At 28.0% G+C, this 19,943-nt stretch overlaps 1 protein-coding gene across 1 annotated transcript in view; it reads right to left on the bottom strand.

The window, feature by feature from the left end:
* Nucleotides 1-798: 798 nt before the first annotated feature.
* The window catches only part of LOC129968910 (protein unc-93 homolog A-like), a 62,162-nt gene continuing 43,017 nt past the window's right edge, over nucleotides 799-19,943 (bottom strand). The window contains exons 2-4 of the mRNA XM_056083250.1: nucleotides 16,642-18,070; nucleotides 5,872-6,139; nucleotides 799-2,090 (exon numbers count right to left, since the gene is read on the bottom strand). Coding sequence (XP_055939225.1) covers nucleotides 1,861-2,090; nucleotides 5,872-6,139; nucleotides 16,642-17,784 — 1,641 coding nt within the window. The 5' untranslated portion in view covers nucleotides 17,785-18,070 and the 3' untranslated portion in view covers nucleotides 799-1,860. The remainder of the gene's footprint in view (nucleotides 2,091-5,871; nucleotides 6,140-16,641; nucleotides 18,071-19,943) is intronic.

Below are 19,943 nucleotides of genomic sequence, written 5' to 3'. Positions count from 1 at the left end.
AAACAAAAATATAACAAAATATTATAAATGTAATATAAAAAAATAAATAAAGTAAATAAATATTGATGTAAAAATTATTACATATAAAATATGTAAACAATATAAAATATATAAAAGAATAAACAAAAATGTAATAAGAAGAAAATTTTATTAAATAAAAAATATGTAATATGTAGATATTTTTAATTCAATTGCCACTTGTATTTTGTACCATATAACGAATTAAGGACACACAATTAAGCTAGAAAATTTCAAGTCATGTAAAATTAAAACGGCTGAATTTTTTTAAAGTTATGACTCAAAATCTTAGGCATTACTTCATTCGGAAAAGCGCTTAAATTTTTTTTTCTGTAATGTGAAGCAGCATAACTTATATTACAAAGGAAAATTAGATAACTGAGTTAATTAAGTTAATTTTTCAAATGCAATATTTAAAAACACATCAAATAAATTCATAAATTAAACAGGAAAATTAAAAATGAAAAAATCTGAAAAAATGAAAAAAAAACTTTAATAATAACATTTATTACAAATATTGCATGTTAAATGAATTTAAAAGCATTAAAGTGCAAACATCTTTCAAAACTTGTTATATCAAGATTACTTTTAATTAAGTTTCTCATGAAATATATATAATAAGATCAAATATAAGCTTCAAGCATCATTAGTCAACATTTCTGTCACATAAAACAAATTTTTTTAGAATTAAGTTTCCTTGTGTTACTTTGTCGCTCAATATATATATATATATATATATATATATATATTTTATATGTGAGGAATAAAATCCTTTATCCTTATTATAACTTATAGAAATATCTTTAAAAACTAAACCACATCTATTTCAGCAATATTTGTGTCATTATCTGTATTTAATTCATAAGAAGTTTAAGTCATTTCGGACATAAGAATATAGGTGTTTATTTATTATAATATATTATAATAAACGAAATTTAAAATATAGTTTTAATTCTTCTCCTTATAATTTTTTTGAAATTTTTGATAAAAAAATGGTGACACATTTGGAAATAAAATATGTAAATAAAAAGCAAAGCAATTTACTACGACTCAAATAATAATTTAATTAATAAAAAGGGAATGATAAAGAGATAATATTGTATCCAGAACGATGCTTTCCAACATACATACGGCATATTTCAAAGGTGTCTATTTATTGAATTATTGGTTTGCTGAATTTTAACTTATTAATAAAAGCATACTACTTCACTTTCGAATAAAGTTATAATAATTCGAATACAGTAACAATATAAATAAATAATACTTTTAACGTAATAATGAAACTATTGATTTAAACATTGAAAATGTATACAATTATTTACAAATGTTTTACAATGCAGATTATTTCCGATTAAAGTATCTAACTACATATATCACAATGAAATATCCAAGAAAATTATTTTATATACATTTCTGGCTTCACATATTTTAATATTCAGTTATTTCATGCAGGCCTAAAGAAAAACATATAAAAGAATAAAGCATTTTGTTTAATCAAATATATTTTAATCCCTGCAAATCAAATACTTTTTAACAAAAAAAAAGAATACACATTGATAACTCTTATCATCAGCTTGGCAAAACTGTGCTTGATTTGAAATGAAAATTTCGGTGCAAATACCCAGACGTTTAAAATCACCACCTTATATCTGAATAGCCAAATAAAAAATAGTTTCCATATTTTTAATCTGATATGAATGTTTTGGCCTCTTCCTCAGAAACTTCTGGAATTGTCAATCCATTCTTGTCCAATAATAAATGATGCCACAAAAGTTGTAAAAGTCCATTAAACGTGATAATTTACAACCAGAAAATATGTACGGAAAGAAATAAACGTTTCTTTCAAAGGTCTGCTGCACGGTCTTGCAATTTCTGCTGGCGATGCAACCTTAATTCCAGAATTGTGTATGGGATTAGAGCAAACACCATGAGACCAGCCATCACACATATCTTGATTTCATTCACAAAGATCGGGCTGAAGGTGAAGGCTGTTGTCAAACCGATGCACTGCGCCATAAAGTATACCGCAAATGGTGCTTGCCAGTCGTAAGTAAAAGATGTCGCCAAATAGGCTGCAAAAGAAAGCCAATTTTAAGCCAGTTTTAAAGAGATATTTAAAACAAATATTTAAAAACAGAAAATATTTAATGGGTGTGAATGCTAACTGAAGATACCGTGAAATGCAGGTGTTGAAATTAATATCTTTATCTTGAGAGTATTTGAAAGATAAAATTATAGTTGCCAAAAATTATCAATGAATAAGTTAAAGTGTTTTTTATCACCCAAACATTTAAAAATTTTTTTATGTATTTCGTTTCTGTATCATGCCATTTCCTCATTAATCAAAAATTATGCAATATTTTTTATTCTCAATTGCATAAATATATTAAATAAGGTAAAGGATATGTTAAATGTCATTCAAACGGATATGTTAAATATGAAACTAAATTTACTTATTTTGCTTTAAGTAATATTTTAATTAAATAGAAACTTTAAATAAATCATTCAGACAAAAATAATTAATATTTTATAATGCATTTCCTTTAAAATTTGAAGGACTTTGAATCTAGAAAATTATGATATTTGTTATTTAATAACTTATTCGAACGCAAAAATATAACGTACAAAAATATGCATAAATATGCACTCGTTTCTTTCAGGAAATATAATTATAAGTACCTTAAAGTTGCATTGTCTCATAAATTGGAAAATATAAATTAAAACCCGATTTGCTAATTCATAGATCAAAAAGATGTAATTGATTAATATTAATAAATTAAAGATAAAATTTCCTTTTATCAAAGAAAAAAATGATTAATATATTTGTTTACCAGAATGAAGATTTAAATCTCTTTTCGATTACCATAAATTATAAAATCGAGAAATGTATCGCTTATTCCATTCTTATTATGAAAATGAATAAAATTATTTTGCAAATAAAAAACAGTTGCTTTATGAAAAATACAACTACTTGTTTATTGAAAATCTGGTATTACATTGTCTATAGCTGGTATTTATTTAATCTTATTGTTCCTTATGGAAAGTTTATTTGACATAATATATGGCATTTACAAGATTACAAAATTTATATTTGTTTCAAATGATATCGAGAATCGTTTGGAAAACTTGAATACTAAGTTTTAAATAGAATTAAGAATATTCTAATTTTCCAAATTATTCATTAAGTCACTTGAAAAAAATATAAATTTTCTAAACTTTCGACAATGATTACGAATTATGAAGATGCGAATGCCTGTTCTTAAAACTAATTTACATTAGTTCAAAGGAAAGTTAAATTAGTTGAAATACATCAAGAAAATGTGTTTTATTCTTATAAGGGTGATAATAAAAATTGAAGCTCATTTTTCTTATTTAAATATTTTAATAAGAAAAAAAGTGTTATTTGCTCATTTTCACGATAACCATAATATAAAAAATTTAATTTGTGATTATCTTATTAATAATTTAGTTATTTATGCTTGTCAAGTTACATTATGCCAACATTTTCAAGACAAATATATTTCAACTAAATGATTTATAGCGTAGAACTTAATTAGATGCATTAGTGTAATTTTGGAAATAAATGGAAATTCTTAGAATTCCATCTAATTTAAATTGAGACAGTTGTGACAAAATACAGTTGATTAGCTAGTTCATTATTTAGATCCCCAAAAGATTAATATATTGCTTGCAATTTCATCTAAAAGAAACAAATGTATCTTTCCTTTCAAATAAAATTCCAAATTAAAAGAATAGAAAATTTAAGTAATTAGCTTATGTATCTTATTGTAGAGATTTTTCTCCATTCTTATTACGAAAATTTGTTGAATATGTTTTTAGATTTTATTATTTCGGTTTCTTTAACAAAAAAGAAGCAAAATATTTTAATTAGTTTCCTACAAATTATTTTTGATCGATGGTATTACTTTTGATTGCATTTCACAATGGTATTGTAAACTATGCGCGAATGCAAGGCAAAATTTTTATTTTTGTATTATACATGAAATACTGGAATTAAGAAACAGGCAAGGATTATGTAATCAAACTGTAATAATAACAGCCAAATAGTAATTAATATGAAGAATAATGGAAAATTATTATATGAGGTATTTTTCTTAGGAAAAAAATATAATAATATAATTCTATTTGCTAAAAAATTACAATTAAAATTTATATGTAAACGATTTAAAATATCACCATTTTAGAACTTTCCTGTTGTTTAAGATCCTATATATATATATGTAATATATTTTTGGTTTAAGTAGAATGCAAGTTCGAAACAGTGAAGTGACTTGGTATTTTTAATTTCGTTTTATTCTATTCCTAGTGGAAGGCGTGATTTTTACAAGAATTCGCCGCGTTGCACAAAATCAGAAGGCAAAAAGGAACGAACAAATGAGCACTAGTCTTATATAACATATGATTTCTGGCCAGGGGAAAAAGGAATACATGTGTTGACCTTTGACACCTTTTCACGGGCAAACGTATCACTTTCATTTGATACGTGGTACTGATGGCGCATTATTTTTACAAAGGGATGAATTAAACTGAAAGTGGAATTGAATCACGAAATAAGAGAACATTTTAGAATGAAGTTACGATGGGCTAAATTAAGATAAAGTTTTGGAAATTAATTTGGATTAAATTAAGAGTTTAAAATATCATTACATATATATTAAATCATATAACAAAATAACTAACTTTAATTATTCCATCTTATTTTTTATTTAATTACTTCTTATGAAATTATAAAATTTTTGAAGTTGTAAGCTTAGATTAAATAATTCATAAACTTTATATTTCAGCACAAATTTTATGTGAAATCTATGATTAAATTAAAGATAAACCATTTATATTATATAGAATAAATACAATAATACATTTTGAAAACTGAAGTTGGCATCGTATAAATGGCTGAGGTTTCAGGATATAATTTTCCATTTATTTGCATTATATACATTTAATGTATCGTTATAAATTAAATGTATGGAGAGACTACTTCAAGTTTATATTTCGCATTAGTGAAATAATATTTTCGCAAGAATCTTCATGTAGCTTTGAAACATCATTCTAATGTTATAAGTCAAATCAATCTTCACATGATCATTAAACTGGCTGTTTCATTGATTTGAATCGTACATTATGTATTAATTTACCAGTAACATTACACATAGACTCCACACCCTTGAAACGTAATTGCGGGATTTTTTAATTGAATCTAAAAGTAAATCAATAGCTTGAAAAAAAAATATTGACGTTTCAGCATTGCCCAAACAAGTTTTGTGAATTTATCTTTGTATAATTAATTTTATTTTGCATAATTAATTTTGTATTTTAAAAGATGAAATAGTTCAATATAAAAATTTAATACATATTAGAATGTTTAATCAATGACGTCAATTTATATTTTATGCATACTGAACCTAAAAAAATGCGTACCATGCATACTTTAAAAATTATGCATGGTAAATCTCCCTTTCAATAACAGTAAAAAGGATATCAAACGATAACATCCTTTTTTATTCAGAGCGTTTCTGAATAAGAAAGGACCACATTGTTTAGAGCTTTTCTGAATAAGAAAAACAAAACTTTATTTATAATGATTTCCGGATTAATGTCAGTGTTCCACACATTAAACCAGTTTCTCTCCAGTGCAATTTGAGAAATACTTATAGTTAACAAACTAATGAGTGTACCTTACACTTAAATTAAAGTTTCAAATCCCTTTTTTACATAACATATACCGAATTAGTGTGAATAAAATGTATTACTGTTTGGTAACATAGTTCATAATTCCTAACCTCTGGAAAGCATTATCAGTAGGAAAAAGAAATAGAGCCATAAATGACTCACTTGTCGTCAATGTTTCCCAAACTGCATTGCACAAACCCCATCCCGCGGCAATGACGTAAAAGACAGCCACGTCATCCCTGACCGGTGTCCACAGCCACAGAACCATGAGCAGACCGGTGTGGCATACTACGGTAGCAAACATGATGGTCATCCGCTTGATATGCTTGAAGAACTGGTGTGCTGCGACAGATCCCAGTGTTGTCATGGCAGCCATGCATAACATGGTATATCCAATGGCTTCGAGGCCCAGTGCACAGCTGACGTACGACTGAAACGAAAACAGAAAAGCCATTAAGGGCAATACACTGACTGCTTTGAAATAAAATTCTAAATATAAAATATTTTCGTAATTTATGTGTTTATAAAAGTTGCTCATAAAATATTGTACATACTTTATGAGCAACTATTATGTAACTAGATCAAATTTGAAATATTTAAGCTCTTTTAAAATAAATTATTAAAATTTATAACTTATAGTGTGAACGATATTAAATAATAAAATTTGATATCTAAATATAATTCTTGAATAAATTTTATTTATTTTCTAAATACAGAATTAAAATAATTAAAACAGTTTAACTGGCGTGTTTAATTTGCAATCGAAACTTATATACTACATAATTATTCTCACAAATTATTACAAACTTATTCATTTTAGGTAAAAAAAAAGAAGACATCCACTTTATTATAATAATTTCTGCTATTCTTGTATTTTCAATTTATTCAAGTGTTAGATGCAAGAATTAAAATCCCCTTTCTGCTTCAAAATGACCCACGATATGATCATAATAGCTCATCTCCTTTAAGAAATGGGTTCCTCGAAAATTAGCTTCGAGAGTGAAGGACATTAAAGGTGGCTTTGCGCCTCGGTGCCACTTGGCCAGCACTCCATAAGGACATTAACCTGGAGCCCGGGGAGAAATACTTGTCCGCTGCTACTCTTCCTGTGATATATCAAGGACACAAAAGCCCATGACTTGCTCATTGTCCTTCCTATATTTTATTTAAAGATATGCATTAGTGAAGTCTCTCACTGCGTTAATTCTGCAGGAAGACGCATCCCGCATTGACCCGGAGGTAATAAAACAAATGTGCTTGCTGTTAGGGACCGCTGTGATATTTGCCGTTGTATTAGATCTGGCAAATAAGAAATGCTATGTTTTCTTGGAGCTACTAGAAAGTAAATGGGATTTTTTTGAAAGATTTAACCATTTCAGAACTACTTTTGTTAGCTTTTCAATTTTTCCCCCTCCTTTTGAAGAAGAAGTAGATTTCTAAAAAGGTTTTCAACATCCAGTTCTATCGGTCTTCAATGCTGTTAAAATTTAAAATCATATTTTCTTGTTGAGTTATCATTTGATTTTATGCATAAATCTAAATTTGTTTTTTTTTTATAAATTGATCTTGAGATGAGATCTCTATTTGTATATTCATGAAAGAAACAGGGAATAGTACATGGTTCAATGAAAAAAAAATGAAGAATACGATATTCCATTTTTAATTGTTGTTATAATTTAGCTTGATTTGCTTAGTGTTTGTAATAATGGTTCGCTTAATTCCCTTTTTTTTCAATATTTACTCATTCTTATGTGCTAAAGTTTCGAACTTTTATACACATATTTCTGATTAGAACACTAGATCTAATTAGAAAATAACTTTTAATTATGTTTTCAGTGCCGCAAAATAAATTCATTAGCTTTCTTTCATGTAAAAAAAAATGTGTGTTATATTTAACGGCATTTGCCTTTCACAAGCCCGCCGAGGATGTCAGCAATTTTAAGCAGAGTAAGCGTCTCTAGTTTTTTTAAGTAGCGCCATCTAGGGTCAAGAATACGATTTAGATATTCAAGTGCCATATTCGTTTGCACAATCCCTTTTTACGGTGGGGCACATTCACGCACAGAATACAGAAGAACAACAACCACACCCGAACCGGGACGCCCTAATCACGTTGAATACACGCTACCCCTATGCCAAGACGCCGGCTAAAAAAATGTTCTTCAATGATGTGCTTAAATTAGTGTCATTGGGTTGCTATACTTACTATGTTTGTAAAATATGCTTATGTTGCGAAACTTACTTATGCGAAACTTACTTACTTACTGCGAAACTTTTTACTTATGTTGCGAAAATATGTAATTACATATGTTGTTAAAATATGTACTTGTAACAAAAGAAAAGTGGGGACAAAAATTCGACAGTGTGTTAATTCCTAATAAAAACCACATTCTCTATAATTTTAAAAGTAGCAATTATTTGCGGCTGAAATATTTTATAGAACAATAAAAGTAATCAATTTTTTCAACAATAGAAACGTTGTTTATTTATTTTAAAAGTGACTTATTTAAAACGAAGAAAATTTTTCAAAGGGACCAAAAACGCCATAGTTTTGCAAAATTTATATAACTTAATGAAATACCCTAACAAATAATCAATTTTCAAATTTGAAAATGGAATAGACGAAAATAAATGAAATAAGACTAAAGTTACAAATTTTACAACTCAGCTAAAATATCCGATTGTCTTTCTATCAAAAGACTCTAAAAAAAATATGTATATTTTTACGATTCTGATCATTTCTTTAATTATTCAGAAGTAATAATATAATCTCTTCAAAAAAGGATCATTCTATTACTTTTATAATTCGGTTTCTTTAATTGTGTACTGGTTCCACAAAAAATTTTTGCAGAAATACTTCTTATCAAATAAAATATTTTTTTTACATCATTATTTACATTCTTAATCAAACAATCTACCTAAATATTTCCTACCATTGATTGTCTTTTTAATTTTTCGTATATGCGTTCTCCAATTATTTTTTCTTCTTCTTAAAGACAAAATACGAATTGGAAAAGAAAAAATTCAGCCCTAATTATGCTTGAGAAGTTGAGAACAGTTTTTATTTTTCATTCTTTGCCACGTTGTTCTAATTAATATTTGACAAAACATCAGTTACCTTGACAAGACGTAACTCGTAATGCACTGCTTCCAATTAATATCTACATAAGTTATTTTAGTTACTTTTATTATTCTTTAATATCCATAGTTTTTTTAGAAGTAGTCTCTATATTTAATCTCTAGGTACAGTAAGATTCAGTAATATACTACATGTTATTCCTCCATGAAGAGATTTCATCTCGTAATTCCTTACGATGTTGAATCCTTTTTTATCACTCCTAATTATATAATCAGACTCATTAATTTAATGAAAGAAATGGTGATAATTACAATTCTACTCACAGCTACCTGATCATTTTATAAAATTCTAATTGAATGTAATTCGAGATCCGATATTAACAATTGAATTGAGACCGGGTGCATGTCTATGCTAGACAAAGATACATTCGCTCTCTCTAACCGAGTCACACTAACATAATCAAACAAATATAATACATCCAACTGAAACAACTGATTCAGGAAAAGGAATATTTCTTTGAAAATTCTGTTTAAATAGCTCTAAAATGAAAAATATCTTTTGGCAATTTCTGTAAACCAGTTTTTTAAGCCTTATTAATTCATTAATACGCGTAATGATAATTTTACAACTAAAGCTAAATGCATGTCAGAATAATATGCTAAAAATAGTAATATATGATCTGATAAATTTCTTTTAGAATCTTTGCTCTTGGGTAAATCATTCGATTAATCCATCGATGCCTCTATTAGCTGCACTTCATATTCAGTTAAAGTCATTGCCAGATCATTCTGTTGTCCATTAGCCATGGTCAAATGATTGCAGGTTTTTATGTCTCTCTTCTTTAATCTTTCTGAACAATTAATGATGCAAATAATAATGTGCTTAAAATTATAATTAATAAAGCATGATTCATACACACATGACAGTAGTTCAATTAGTTTGTAATACAATTGCTGATTTCAAAAACCATTAAAAATAAGCCATTTTTCCGAATTCAAAAATGCAAATATTACACTTTTACCGCAAATATTATATTTTATTTTACTTAAGTCAATAACGAAAAAATAATTACAAAACATTGATTTTTAAATTGATTTTAAGATTTATTCTTGATACACCAAGATGCTAAGCGAAAAAAAATCACTCTTCTATGATTAAAACTGACTGAGTTACGAAACTTTGAAAAACCGCAATTTTGTATGACTTCAATATCCCAGTCTCAAGTACAGCTCACTTATCCTACCTCTAATTGGATTGAATAAAAATTAAAATTATACATTAATGTGATAATAAGTTTAGATTTCATTCGGATATTTGACCCATTGAGAAAGTTCTACGGGAATACTTTAAATATTTAACTGTGATCTTATAAGTAATTCAATGCATTCTGTTTTTAATCGTGTCATTCAAACTTTTATAAGCAGTTAATCCAAAAACTTTACGGATTTTCTATTTTGTTAAAATGATCATGTGAAATAAAAATATATAAAGAATTAATTAACTGGCAATTAAATTATGAAACTAGGCTGACCAATGTGCCTCTAACAGATCAATCTGCTTAAACTGGCTATGGTAAACATATTTGCCACTAAATATGTCTTGGAATATTAATTGTTAATTACGCTTACCGTCTAATTTTTAAAAAAAAAGTAAAATAGGTTTTCTTGTACTTCTTGGCATAAAACCGTGAGAATTTAAAGAATCAAAAGCAATTCCTTAAGTTTAAGTTTAAATATCAAATATTCAATTCATAAGATGGCTTCGTCCAAATATTCAATTCTTGAAAAGGTTCATAAATGTTTACAATAAAGAACAGCAAAGGAACATTATTACATTAAGGAACTACAAAATATTATATAATATTTTAAAATACTGACTTACAAAAAATACTATTGTAACCTATTATAATTAATAACATTTTCCACATTTATTTTGTTGCGAAACACTTTAAAAGACAAAAACTATAACCTTAAATATTCTCAATCTTTAAATCTGAATCAAAGTATAGGTAAGATTATTAATAGGAAGATTTCAAATGTGAATTTAAGACCACTGCATTCAAATTATTTTTCAGAAATTAAGATTCAGTTTAATCCTATATTTTCAATTCAGAATACTAAAAAGTAAACAAGAATATTTCAGATATAAAAAATAAAAATAAAAAAAATTACTTTTTTTTTCTGTTTTTTTTTACTGAGAAAACTTTTATGGATTGTAAATTAAATCTATAACTAGTCTCGGTGAAATTCTCACAACATACGACCATTCTGCGAGCTGATTTAAGAATGTTGGATCAGAACACGAAGAAATACTTTAATTAGGTGGAATGATTATGTCTTAACGTATACTAAATTCACGGCTTCTTTTGGAAGATTATTTGCTTATTTAGTGCTGGTTGTTTCACTATAAGATGTTCTCAAGAATTGCATCAAGTTGCAGCATGATAGGTTCTAGCTCACAAATATTCTCAACTACAGTACAGTCCCGATTATCCGCGGAATTGGGTGGCGCGGCCGCCGCGGATAACAAAAATCGCGGATAATCCGAAAAAAGCTGAAAACGGGTATAGAAAAAGAGAAAACAGTCATTCCAACTTTGAAAAATCGTTTTATGTACAATAAAACGTAAAATAAACAGCAGGAAATGTTTAACTAACGCTTAATATTTTAGTATATCACTGAAAACTAACCTAAAATCCTTTTTGTTAATGAAAACAGAAAAGTGCTTTGCACTTACGAGAGGCGTCAAGGATACACAGAAAAATTAATGCATATGTACTGTTTCAGTACTGTAATGTATTATGTAATTACAAAAGCATAAATGTAAAACTACATCTTTTTGAAGAAATCAGTCATTTGTGTTTGCTTCTTGCTTTGGAAGCATTTTCTCTTTGCTTGGAAGCAAAAAAAAAAAAAAAAAAACTTAGTGCGGCAGGCGCGGATAATCGGGAGTCTACTGAACATGCTTTTATGCCCAATAGAACGGGAAATGTCATAATTGGATTCGATGCTTCTTCAGAATGGCCATCGTGATTGCCAAATTTAAATGTATTATTAGTTACCAAAGTAAAATGTATTATATCAGTTATTATTGGTTTATTACCTTTAATATTGCATATAACAAAGCTTTCTTAAAGTGAATGCACTTACAGTGTGTATTTTATAAACCATATTACAATGGTACCATACTTTAATGGTATATATACACCATGTATTTTATAACACATACTATAATGACACGTAAATATAATGCTTTAAGAAATTGTAAAATCTATATTCTTGTACAATATCCGAACCTATTAGATTTACTCAGTAAAACAATCTAGATTATCTACAGAATACAATAGAAACCTCACACCAGTCATTTTTCTTAGTAAATAAAACAATTTATTCCGTGGATCCATTTTTGTATCTCAGTAGAAGAAAGTAATTTTGGAGAAATACTATATTTAATTTATCTTTTTTTCAAATTCATAAAATTTCTTTTTTTACTAGTACTTTAAATAATACAATGCGTATTTTTTCTTAATTTGTAATTTATATTTAACTGTAATTAATTTAGATATATTTTTGAATGTAATTTTAGTTAACTAGCAAATTAAGAATGGTTTATTTCTTTTCAGAGCAGCACACACAATGCTATTTATTTATTATTTTTTTAATATAAAAATTGAATATTAGTCTTAGATTTTTCTTTTGACTTCTTAAATTGATAAAAAAGTAATAATAATATTACACAAAGTAATCATTTCAAATTTAAAATTCCTGTTTTAGCTAGATAATTCAAAATTCCAATTCGTAAAGTATTTATTACATGGCACTGAATTGTTAAATTTATTCATTGTACATTTTCAAATATATTACTTGAAGCACATCTGAAAATTATAGCATTAGTTGCAACTGTACAAATGCAATCATGGATAAGTTTCCCATTGCAAATAATATCACAATATCTAACTCATTTAGCAAGAAAAATTAAGTTTATATTTACCTTGCCTCAAAAAAAGAAAATATACTGCTACGCATAAAAAGGAAGGAAAAATATCCTTCAGCCTAAGAAAAAGTGAATAACTCAGATGTAAGTTCTTCTATCATTTGTATTAGCTTATAATATATTAATTGTCCTTTAAGCTTCGAGGAAAATAATTGGTTTCAATTGAAAATGATGTTAACTATATGAGACAAAATAAAATACGTTTTTTAACAGGATATAAACGTCGCGTTTATTGTCTGATATAGAATCTTTCATTTAAAGCTTGAATCAAATACGTAGCAAATGAAATGATACTTACTTTTTGGTTTCACATAATCTACTAAAGAAAAGACATGTTAGATTCGCCTTTTATGAGCTTGAATCTCCAAACATTTTTTAAAATATGCCGCTTATCTGGTAACTTTTTGTCGAAACACAATTTGATTAGGAAACTTTGCTTTTTGTTAGTGAAGGTATGGTACAGATTACCAAACCATTACATTACCATTACCGCCAGGAGCTGACTTGTATATTTTTAAAAATGGGTAAATCGGCCCAAGAACAAATTCATTCTACATTAGTATCTAAAATTAAATACATCTTAAATAAAACACTACTTATACCTGGAATTTCCATACTCACGAAGTTAGTTCTATTTCAGCTATATTTTATTTGTGAACATTTTATTTACAATATCATATGATTTTATTTATTTACTTGCTATATTGGTGTGAAAGGAATCAAGCAATTAATTTGTTGAACATTGGAGATCCTTTATATTTAGTGTTAACTTATATAAGCTAAGCGTGGAATTTGTTGTTGCATTTTTAATTTAAAAAAATGCATAAAAATTGCTATTTAGAAACTATGATATGTCTGAATAAATTACTATGTAATTCGAATTACTTTAATGCTCACATATTTTTTATTACTTTCTTTTACTGAAATTCCGTTACTGGAGTAACAATTTCTCACAAAGTTTAAAAAGAAATTAAGATTTTGTTGTAAAACGTAAAGATTCTTAAAATTTTATTTTCTATAAAAGAACATAAGATAACAGTTTACAGAAATTAAATGTCTGAAAATCAATGATTATTTTTAAAAAAAAGTCTATCTTTAGAATACTGAAATTACCTTTTCCTGTAAATTCTTAGTTAGTACTATATTTTTATTCAAGAAAAGGAACTAAAAGATCATTTTATTTTAATACATTGGAATACACAACACATTAGGGTAAATGCAACACAAAAGGTTAATTCCTCATGCATAAACATTGAATACAGTCAGCACTAGCATATTGTTCGTTAATTAAACTACATTTAGCAACGAAAAGAAGCATTTTCTTTCTTTTTCTTTTTTCTTAATCTTATTATACACTTTACTTAATTAGAATCGCTGAATTGCGTTTTTCTTTTAACTAGTTCATTAGAATTGCAAAGCAAACCAACTTTCTCTTTTTATTTTATTTTTTAGCTTTCATGAATTTATGCTCTTTGAAACTGATTTATTCTTTACACTTTGTTCTCCTGCCAAATACAACTCTTTTTAATTAGCGCCTAAAAGACGAAATTAAGACAAACACGAAACATGTTTTTATAAAAGGGATACTTCACAGAAAATGACAGTCCCCCTTTTCAAAGTCCTTTATACCAGAAACTTAATATTCCATCAGGCAGTGAATTGTGGAAAAAGAAGAGAGAGTCTTTAAGCCACTTCAGACTTAAAAGACATGTAGAAAAGAGCCATATGAAATGAAAAGCTTGAGCAGACGATAATTAACGTCATTATTCGCAGAGAAGTGTCGCTGAATCTGGAAACAGATTCCACCTACTTGATATGTAAAGGAGAAGTTTTGCTCACATAGATTCACCCCCCCCCCCCTCCGCCTTGAAATGATTCGCTCGCTCTTACGGAGATTCACGAGGTGAATAGTGATTAATTTCATTACAAGATATTTTCGTGTAATTGTCATGTCTGCTAAGATCCGTTAAATTTTCTCTCGCGAATTAATGCCTTTTAGAATAAAATGCTGACAAGATCTATAGAAAATGTTCGAATTGCTTTATTTAAAATTCCATATTCTCTAAATAATAACGGATTTTCTATTATGGACTAATTTAATTCTTCGAAATGCTATCAATTGAATTCGTAAAATGGTGAAATTTCTTGAAAAAGTTGCAAAGACGCCATTTAGCCAGTTTGTATATTCAAGGATTTAATTGCTATTAAAAACTAATTTCGAAATACAAAATAATCCGATATTCTTAGAATTCATTTAATTTCATACAATTGTATTTTGAAAATATTTTGAAATAAAGGATATTTTGAGATGGAAGGCGAACATTTGTAGACTTTGGTAGCTGTTTATATTTACGAGGAGCTAATTATCGTTAGAGAAAACATAACAGTAGCTTTGAAAAGATATTGTTAACTTCTCTTTAAATCCCAATTAAAATATTATATAATGATACATTTTCTTACAATTTATAGAAATATGGAGTTTCGATAATGTATAATGAGCCCTTTTAATTAAAAGACACGAATTAAATACTCATTAAGGACATATCAATCTGAATTTCAAATAATGAGGTTGATTATAATTTGAAAGTTTTATCCGTTATTGTATACTTTTCATTTAATACTACCAAGATAGAAATACCATTTTGTTTCATTTATTTGATTTAATATACATAGTTTCCTTCAATAATGAAAAGTTGACATTATTTAAAATTTTCTTTTAGTTATATAAAGATATTATACCTATTTATTTTAATTTGAGTAAAGTCTGTTTTTGCAATTTTACAATATATGCCATTGGGTAAATGATTTTTCTTGCTGAGTTAATTTGAGGAAACTATAATCCTACGGCGAATTAATTTTCTGCATCGCCCTGTTGTATCATGAGAATGTGAAAATAGAATTATTGCTGATGAAGGAAAGTCCGAACCAATAATCTTACCGAGAAAGTGGGAAGATCTAGATATAGAGGAGTCTAGGAATGATTCAAAAATGAAAAAAAACGAGAAATTTTGTTTCCCCCTTCCGTATTTCTGCATTAAAAGGATGATTGAGTTTTCGAACTACATCACAGCCTAAAGGTTAAGTAATGAATGAAGAGAAATAGATATATATATAAGCCAACTTTAAGCGATAAAAAGCATATACTTATACGAAAAGCGTATTTTAAGCCAAATAGTGATGGAGTGTCATGTCAAAATTGAGTATATTTCGGCGATATGTTATGGAAAACCAAGTAGGTAATTATATGTTTTCAATTTATGGCATTAGCTATTCTTCGATTCCGAAAGGAAGATCGAAATTCGGTATTATAAAAAAGTGAAGTTTCAAATATTTTACATGTCCAACACCGTATTCATGATGACACGAGAAAAATATTCTAACTAGTAATACTAAAGACACCACGACTATGAGTAAATTCATTCCTGGTCACTGTAACAAATAACGACTATGTATACACTAAAAATTATTATTCTTTCATTTCTAAACTTGGAAATGAAATCACCTATGGAGGGAGACTGAGTGTAATAGTGTCTGTTATATTCACACACCATTGAATTAATATTTATAAGATGAGGAATCATACTTTATTACCCTTGTTCATAACATATTACCTGAAACATCACATTATCTGCTTTACTTCTTTAAACCGATAGCAGTCTATTAGAAATTTGAAAGCGTTTACAAATGAAACATTGTCTTTCACAAAATGCCACACAGAGAGTTGAGAGCTTTTCTGGTTTGATTAATTGATTTTTGTTTGTTTCAAATATTTTCTTGGACGTAAACCTAAAATTAATTTTATAGACAAGAAAATAGAAATTAAATTAATAAAAGAAACAAACATTTATTTATATACATACCCTTGTAAAATCTGCAATCATGAATCCTTGTTGGTAGCCAATAAACAACACCATGGGAAACATCAGTCTAAGTTGAGGGTCTATCAAAGACAAGACTACCTTTCTGAAACTGAGAAGAATTGGCGGACGCTCCAAAGGATCTTGAGAGACATACAAATCGAACTTATCCAGAAGAGTAGTTACAATAGCTAAGCCTAAGAAGGCAAGTCCCAGATAAGTCGAGATCAGCATCAAATACAAATTGGATGGCACATAGAAAACGTAAGAGGCAGGACTTCGAAATATTCTGTCTTCTGTGATATGATCCAAAGTGCAAAGACTTGGTCTGGCAACCGTAGCGTACAAAGACGGAGACATATGAAGGTCGAGCATTGGAAAATGGGGTCCAGTGGCATGGAATCGTGGATACTGTGGTCTGGTAGAGAATACATAAACATCACCGCCATATCTTAATAAGAGTGCGGTTACTAGATGCCCCCAAATACGGCTAGAATTATAGAAGAAATAAAACAGACGCAAGTATCTTTGTTGGACTTTGTCCCGAATTCCATTTGTCAAGTATGCCATTCTGGATACAAGCTGCATTAGAAAAGTGGTCTGAGCGCAAAATAGAGGACCAAAAGACAGCCCCAATAGAACAGCACTTGGAATGACTGTATAAGGTCTAGGATAGAAGAAAGTTGAAATGTAAAGAGCGACAAGGACAAAAGCGAGGACAACTGTCCAATTCGGCGTCAGCTTCTGGACGAAAATGGGACCGTACAAGCATGAAAATGCTGCCAAGCCATAAAAAACGCTTAAAGAATGCAAACCAAGAATTGTTTCAAGAAATAGAGAGCTCTGCATGCTTTGAAGAGAGGTTAAAGCGCTGAATGTGAAAACAAAACCTAGACCAAGGACGATCATATTCTTCAAGAGTTGCCTTTCGGTTTGTACAGAGGATATGGAATCTACTGCTGCCAGAGAGCTCTCTGTTCCATAAGTGTGCACACGATTTTGAGATTCCAGAGGTTTTATTCGAGTCTGAGCAGTGGCTCTGTTGAAGTGATAACCGACTTCTACGGGTATTGGCTCTGTCCTGCATTTTGGACGTGGACTTAAGAGATTCTCATGAGACTTTCCACTTGAATTTGTCGATGACATGGTGAGTATGAAGATAATTATTTATTTCCTTAGCCGGACAGAGACAGTTTCTACACTAGCTTACAAATTAGAATCGGATGGGTAAAATTATCACGTGGATAGTTTATTTTCCTTTCTGGAATGCAGAAGTTGCTCATTGCTGCCTGCCTGCACATGTTTGTTATTGAATAAGTCTATTTTTGGCTCCATAAATGTTTAATTGTGTTTGTAGGCTTTACTCAACTTTACCCAGATCTCTAACGCCAATGCAAATCTTGACAGCTAAATGTCTTTTATCTTCGGAAATCTGAAAAAAAAATATTAAAAACGTATCAGTATCAAATTTACAAATCTTTCAGCATAAGAGTATTTCAGAGAAAATGCAGAACAAAAAATGTTTATTTAATTCTTAATTAATTCTAGAGAATATTTAAGCATATTTTAAAGTCTTTAAATATTTTATGTATTCAGTATTGAACATATTATTCAAGAAAGTTATAAAAAGCCTTTATTTTATTTACAAGTCACTAATTTTATGGTTGATTGGCTGAAAATTTATTTTGGTACGGCAAACACTTTTCCTAAAGCAAGTAAAAAAAAACATACAAATGATTCTTAATATAATCAATAAAAATAGTTAAATTTAAATGGGGTGGAATCTCGGGAAAATATAGTGTATAGATACAGGTTAAGGTTTCTTATATTTATATCACATTGTTTTCCACTTCTTTACATTTACCTTGATTATTTCTACAATGATGGAAAACTAAACAATAAATATTATTTACGTTATGAAATATTTGGATTAGATGTTTTCACTTATATATAACACTACAGACTTAAAATATTTATATGCTAAACATATATCATATAAAAGATTAAAAATATTTTTTTTATTTTTTTTAAAACTTGCAATGATTTTAAGACTTTAATACTACCATGCTACAAAGTTCCTTTTGTGTATATGGAAAGGCGATAGAAAGTGTTTCGATGTCTTAAAGCATAGTTTACTTATTTGCATAAAATGAATACTATACTTTAACTATTTTGATTGTCAGATTCAAACTAATACACTTATTAATTTCTGAGCACAATATCTTGTCTCTTAAATAATACAAATGCACGATAATGTTTCTATAGCAATCTATTATTAAATCTAAATATCAGTTAATTATATAATATTGCATACTCTACTCGTAGTGGTACTCAAAAGTAATGACATTTTGCTTCATTTTTATTTTGTTTTTGCGAGAGAAATATTTCACTTTTGCGTATTTGTTAGAGGAAATAAAGAAGTATAACAAATTTTCAATGAAGAGCTGCAAAAATACACTATATGCAATATTAATATGCGCATGATTACAAAATGCATGATTGATAAAATTTTATGATCGCATGTCTTACTTAAGTAAACATGTGACAAATTAATACGATATAATAGTTGCAAAAATATCAATGGTATGCTTAATAATCTAAAGCGTGATTATTGACACAAAGAAAACCAAAAAAAAAAAATTAATGCAGATAAACCGAGTTGGTCTAGAAAAAATGTTTCTTTTTTTTATTATACTTTCCTATAGAAAGCGATCAAAAGCTACTCATTCAGCACTAATTTAGAGAACTCGTTTCTAATTTTTTAAAAATCTAAATAAAATATATATTCCTATAAAAGATAACCTCTGATATAAAATCAATGAATTCATGAAATTGTTGACTGGATGTAAAATTTATCGTTGTTTAATGATTCTAAGAAACGTTAAAAGCAAGAGTTTTGAATACCTGCGAACTGATACTCTTTTAAAATTAGATTTCGTTACAAAACATAGAATATGATTAATACTAATTTGAAATGAGATTGTAATAATAAAAAAGGATATTTTATCTATTACTTTTTGCATGTAATGATTGGTCACGATTTTTTTTCTTATGAATTATTGATTGTAGCAGTAAACTAGAAGTAGTTTATTAGATAAGGTGTTTTTTTTTTATATCTAAAACAGGGCAATAATATCAAAGGATTTATTGGTATTTTTTTTGGCAAGAAAGAAGTGAAGGATTTCTATACATTTTTCATGAAATTAAAGAAATCCCTAACAGATAATATTATTATCTGTTTATCTTTGAACATCATTTTCTTTCCTTTTCTGAAAAATTCTTAGGACAAATTTTATTTAAAATTG

This window comes from Argiope bruennichi, chromosome 5 (genome assembly GCF_947563725.1).
Source record: "Argiope bruennichi chromosome 5, qqArgBrue1.1, whole genome shotgun sequence".
Classification (NCBI taxonomy): Eukaryota; Metazoa; Arthropoda; class Arachnida; order Araneae; family Araneidae; genus Argiope; species Argiope bruennichi.
The sequence above is the reverse complement of the archived record's forward strand: the minus strand, read 5'-3'. Positions and strand labels throughout refer to the sequence as shown.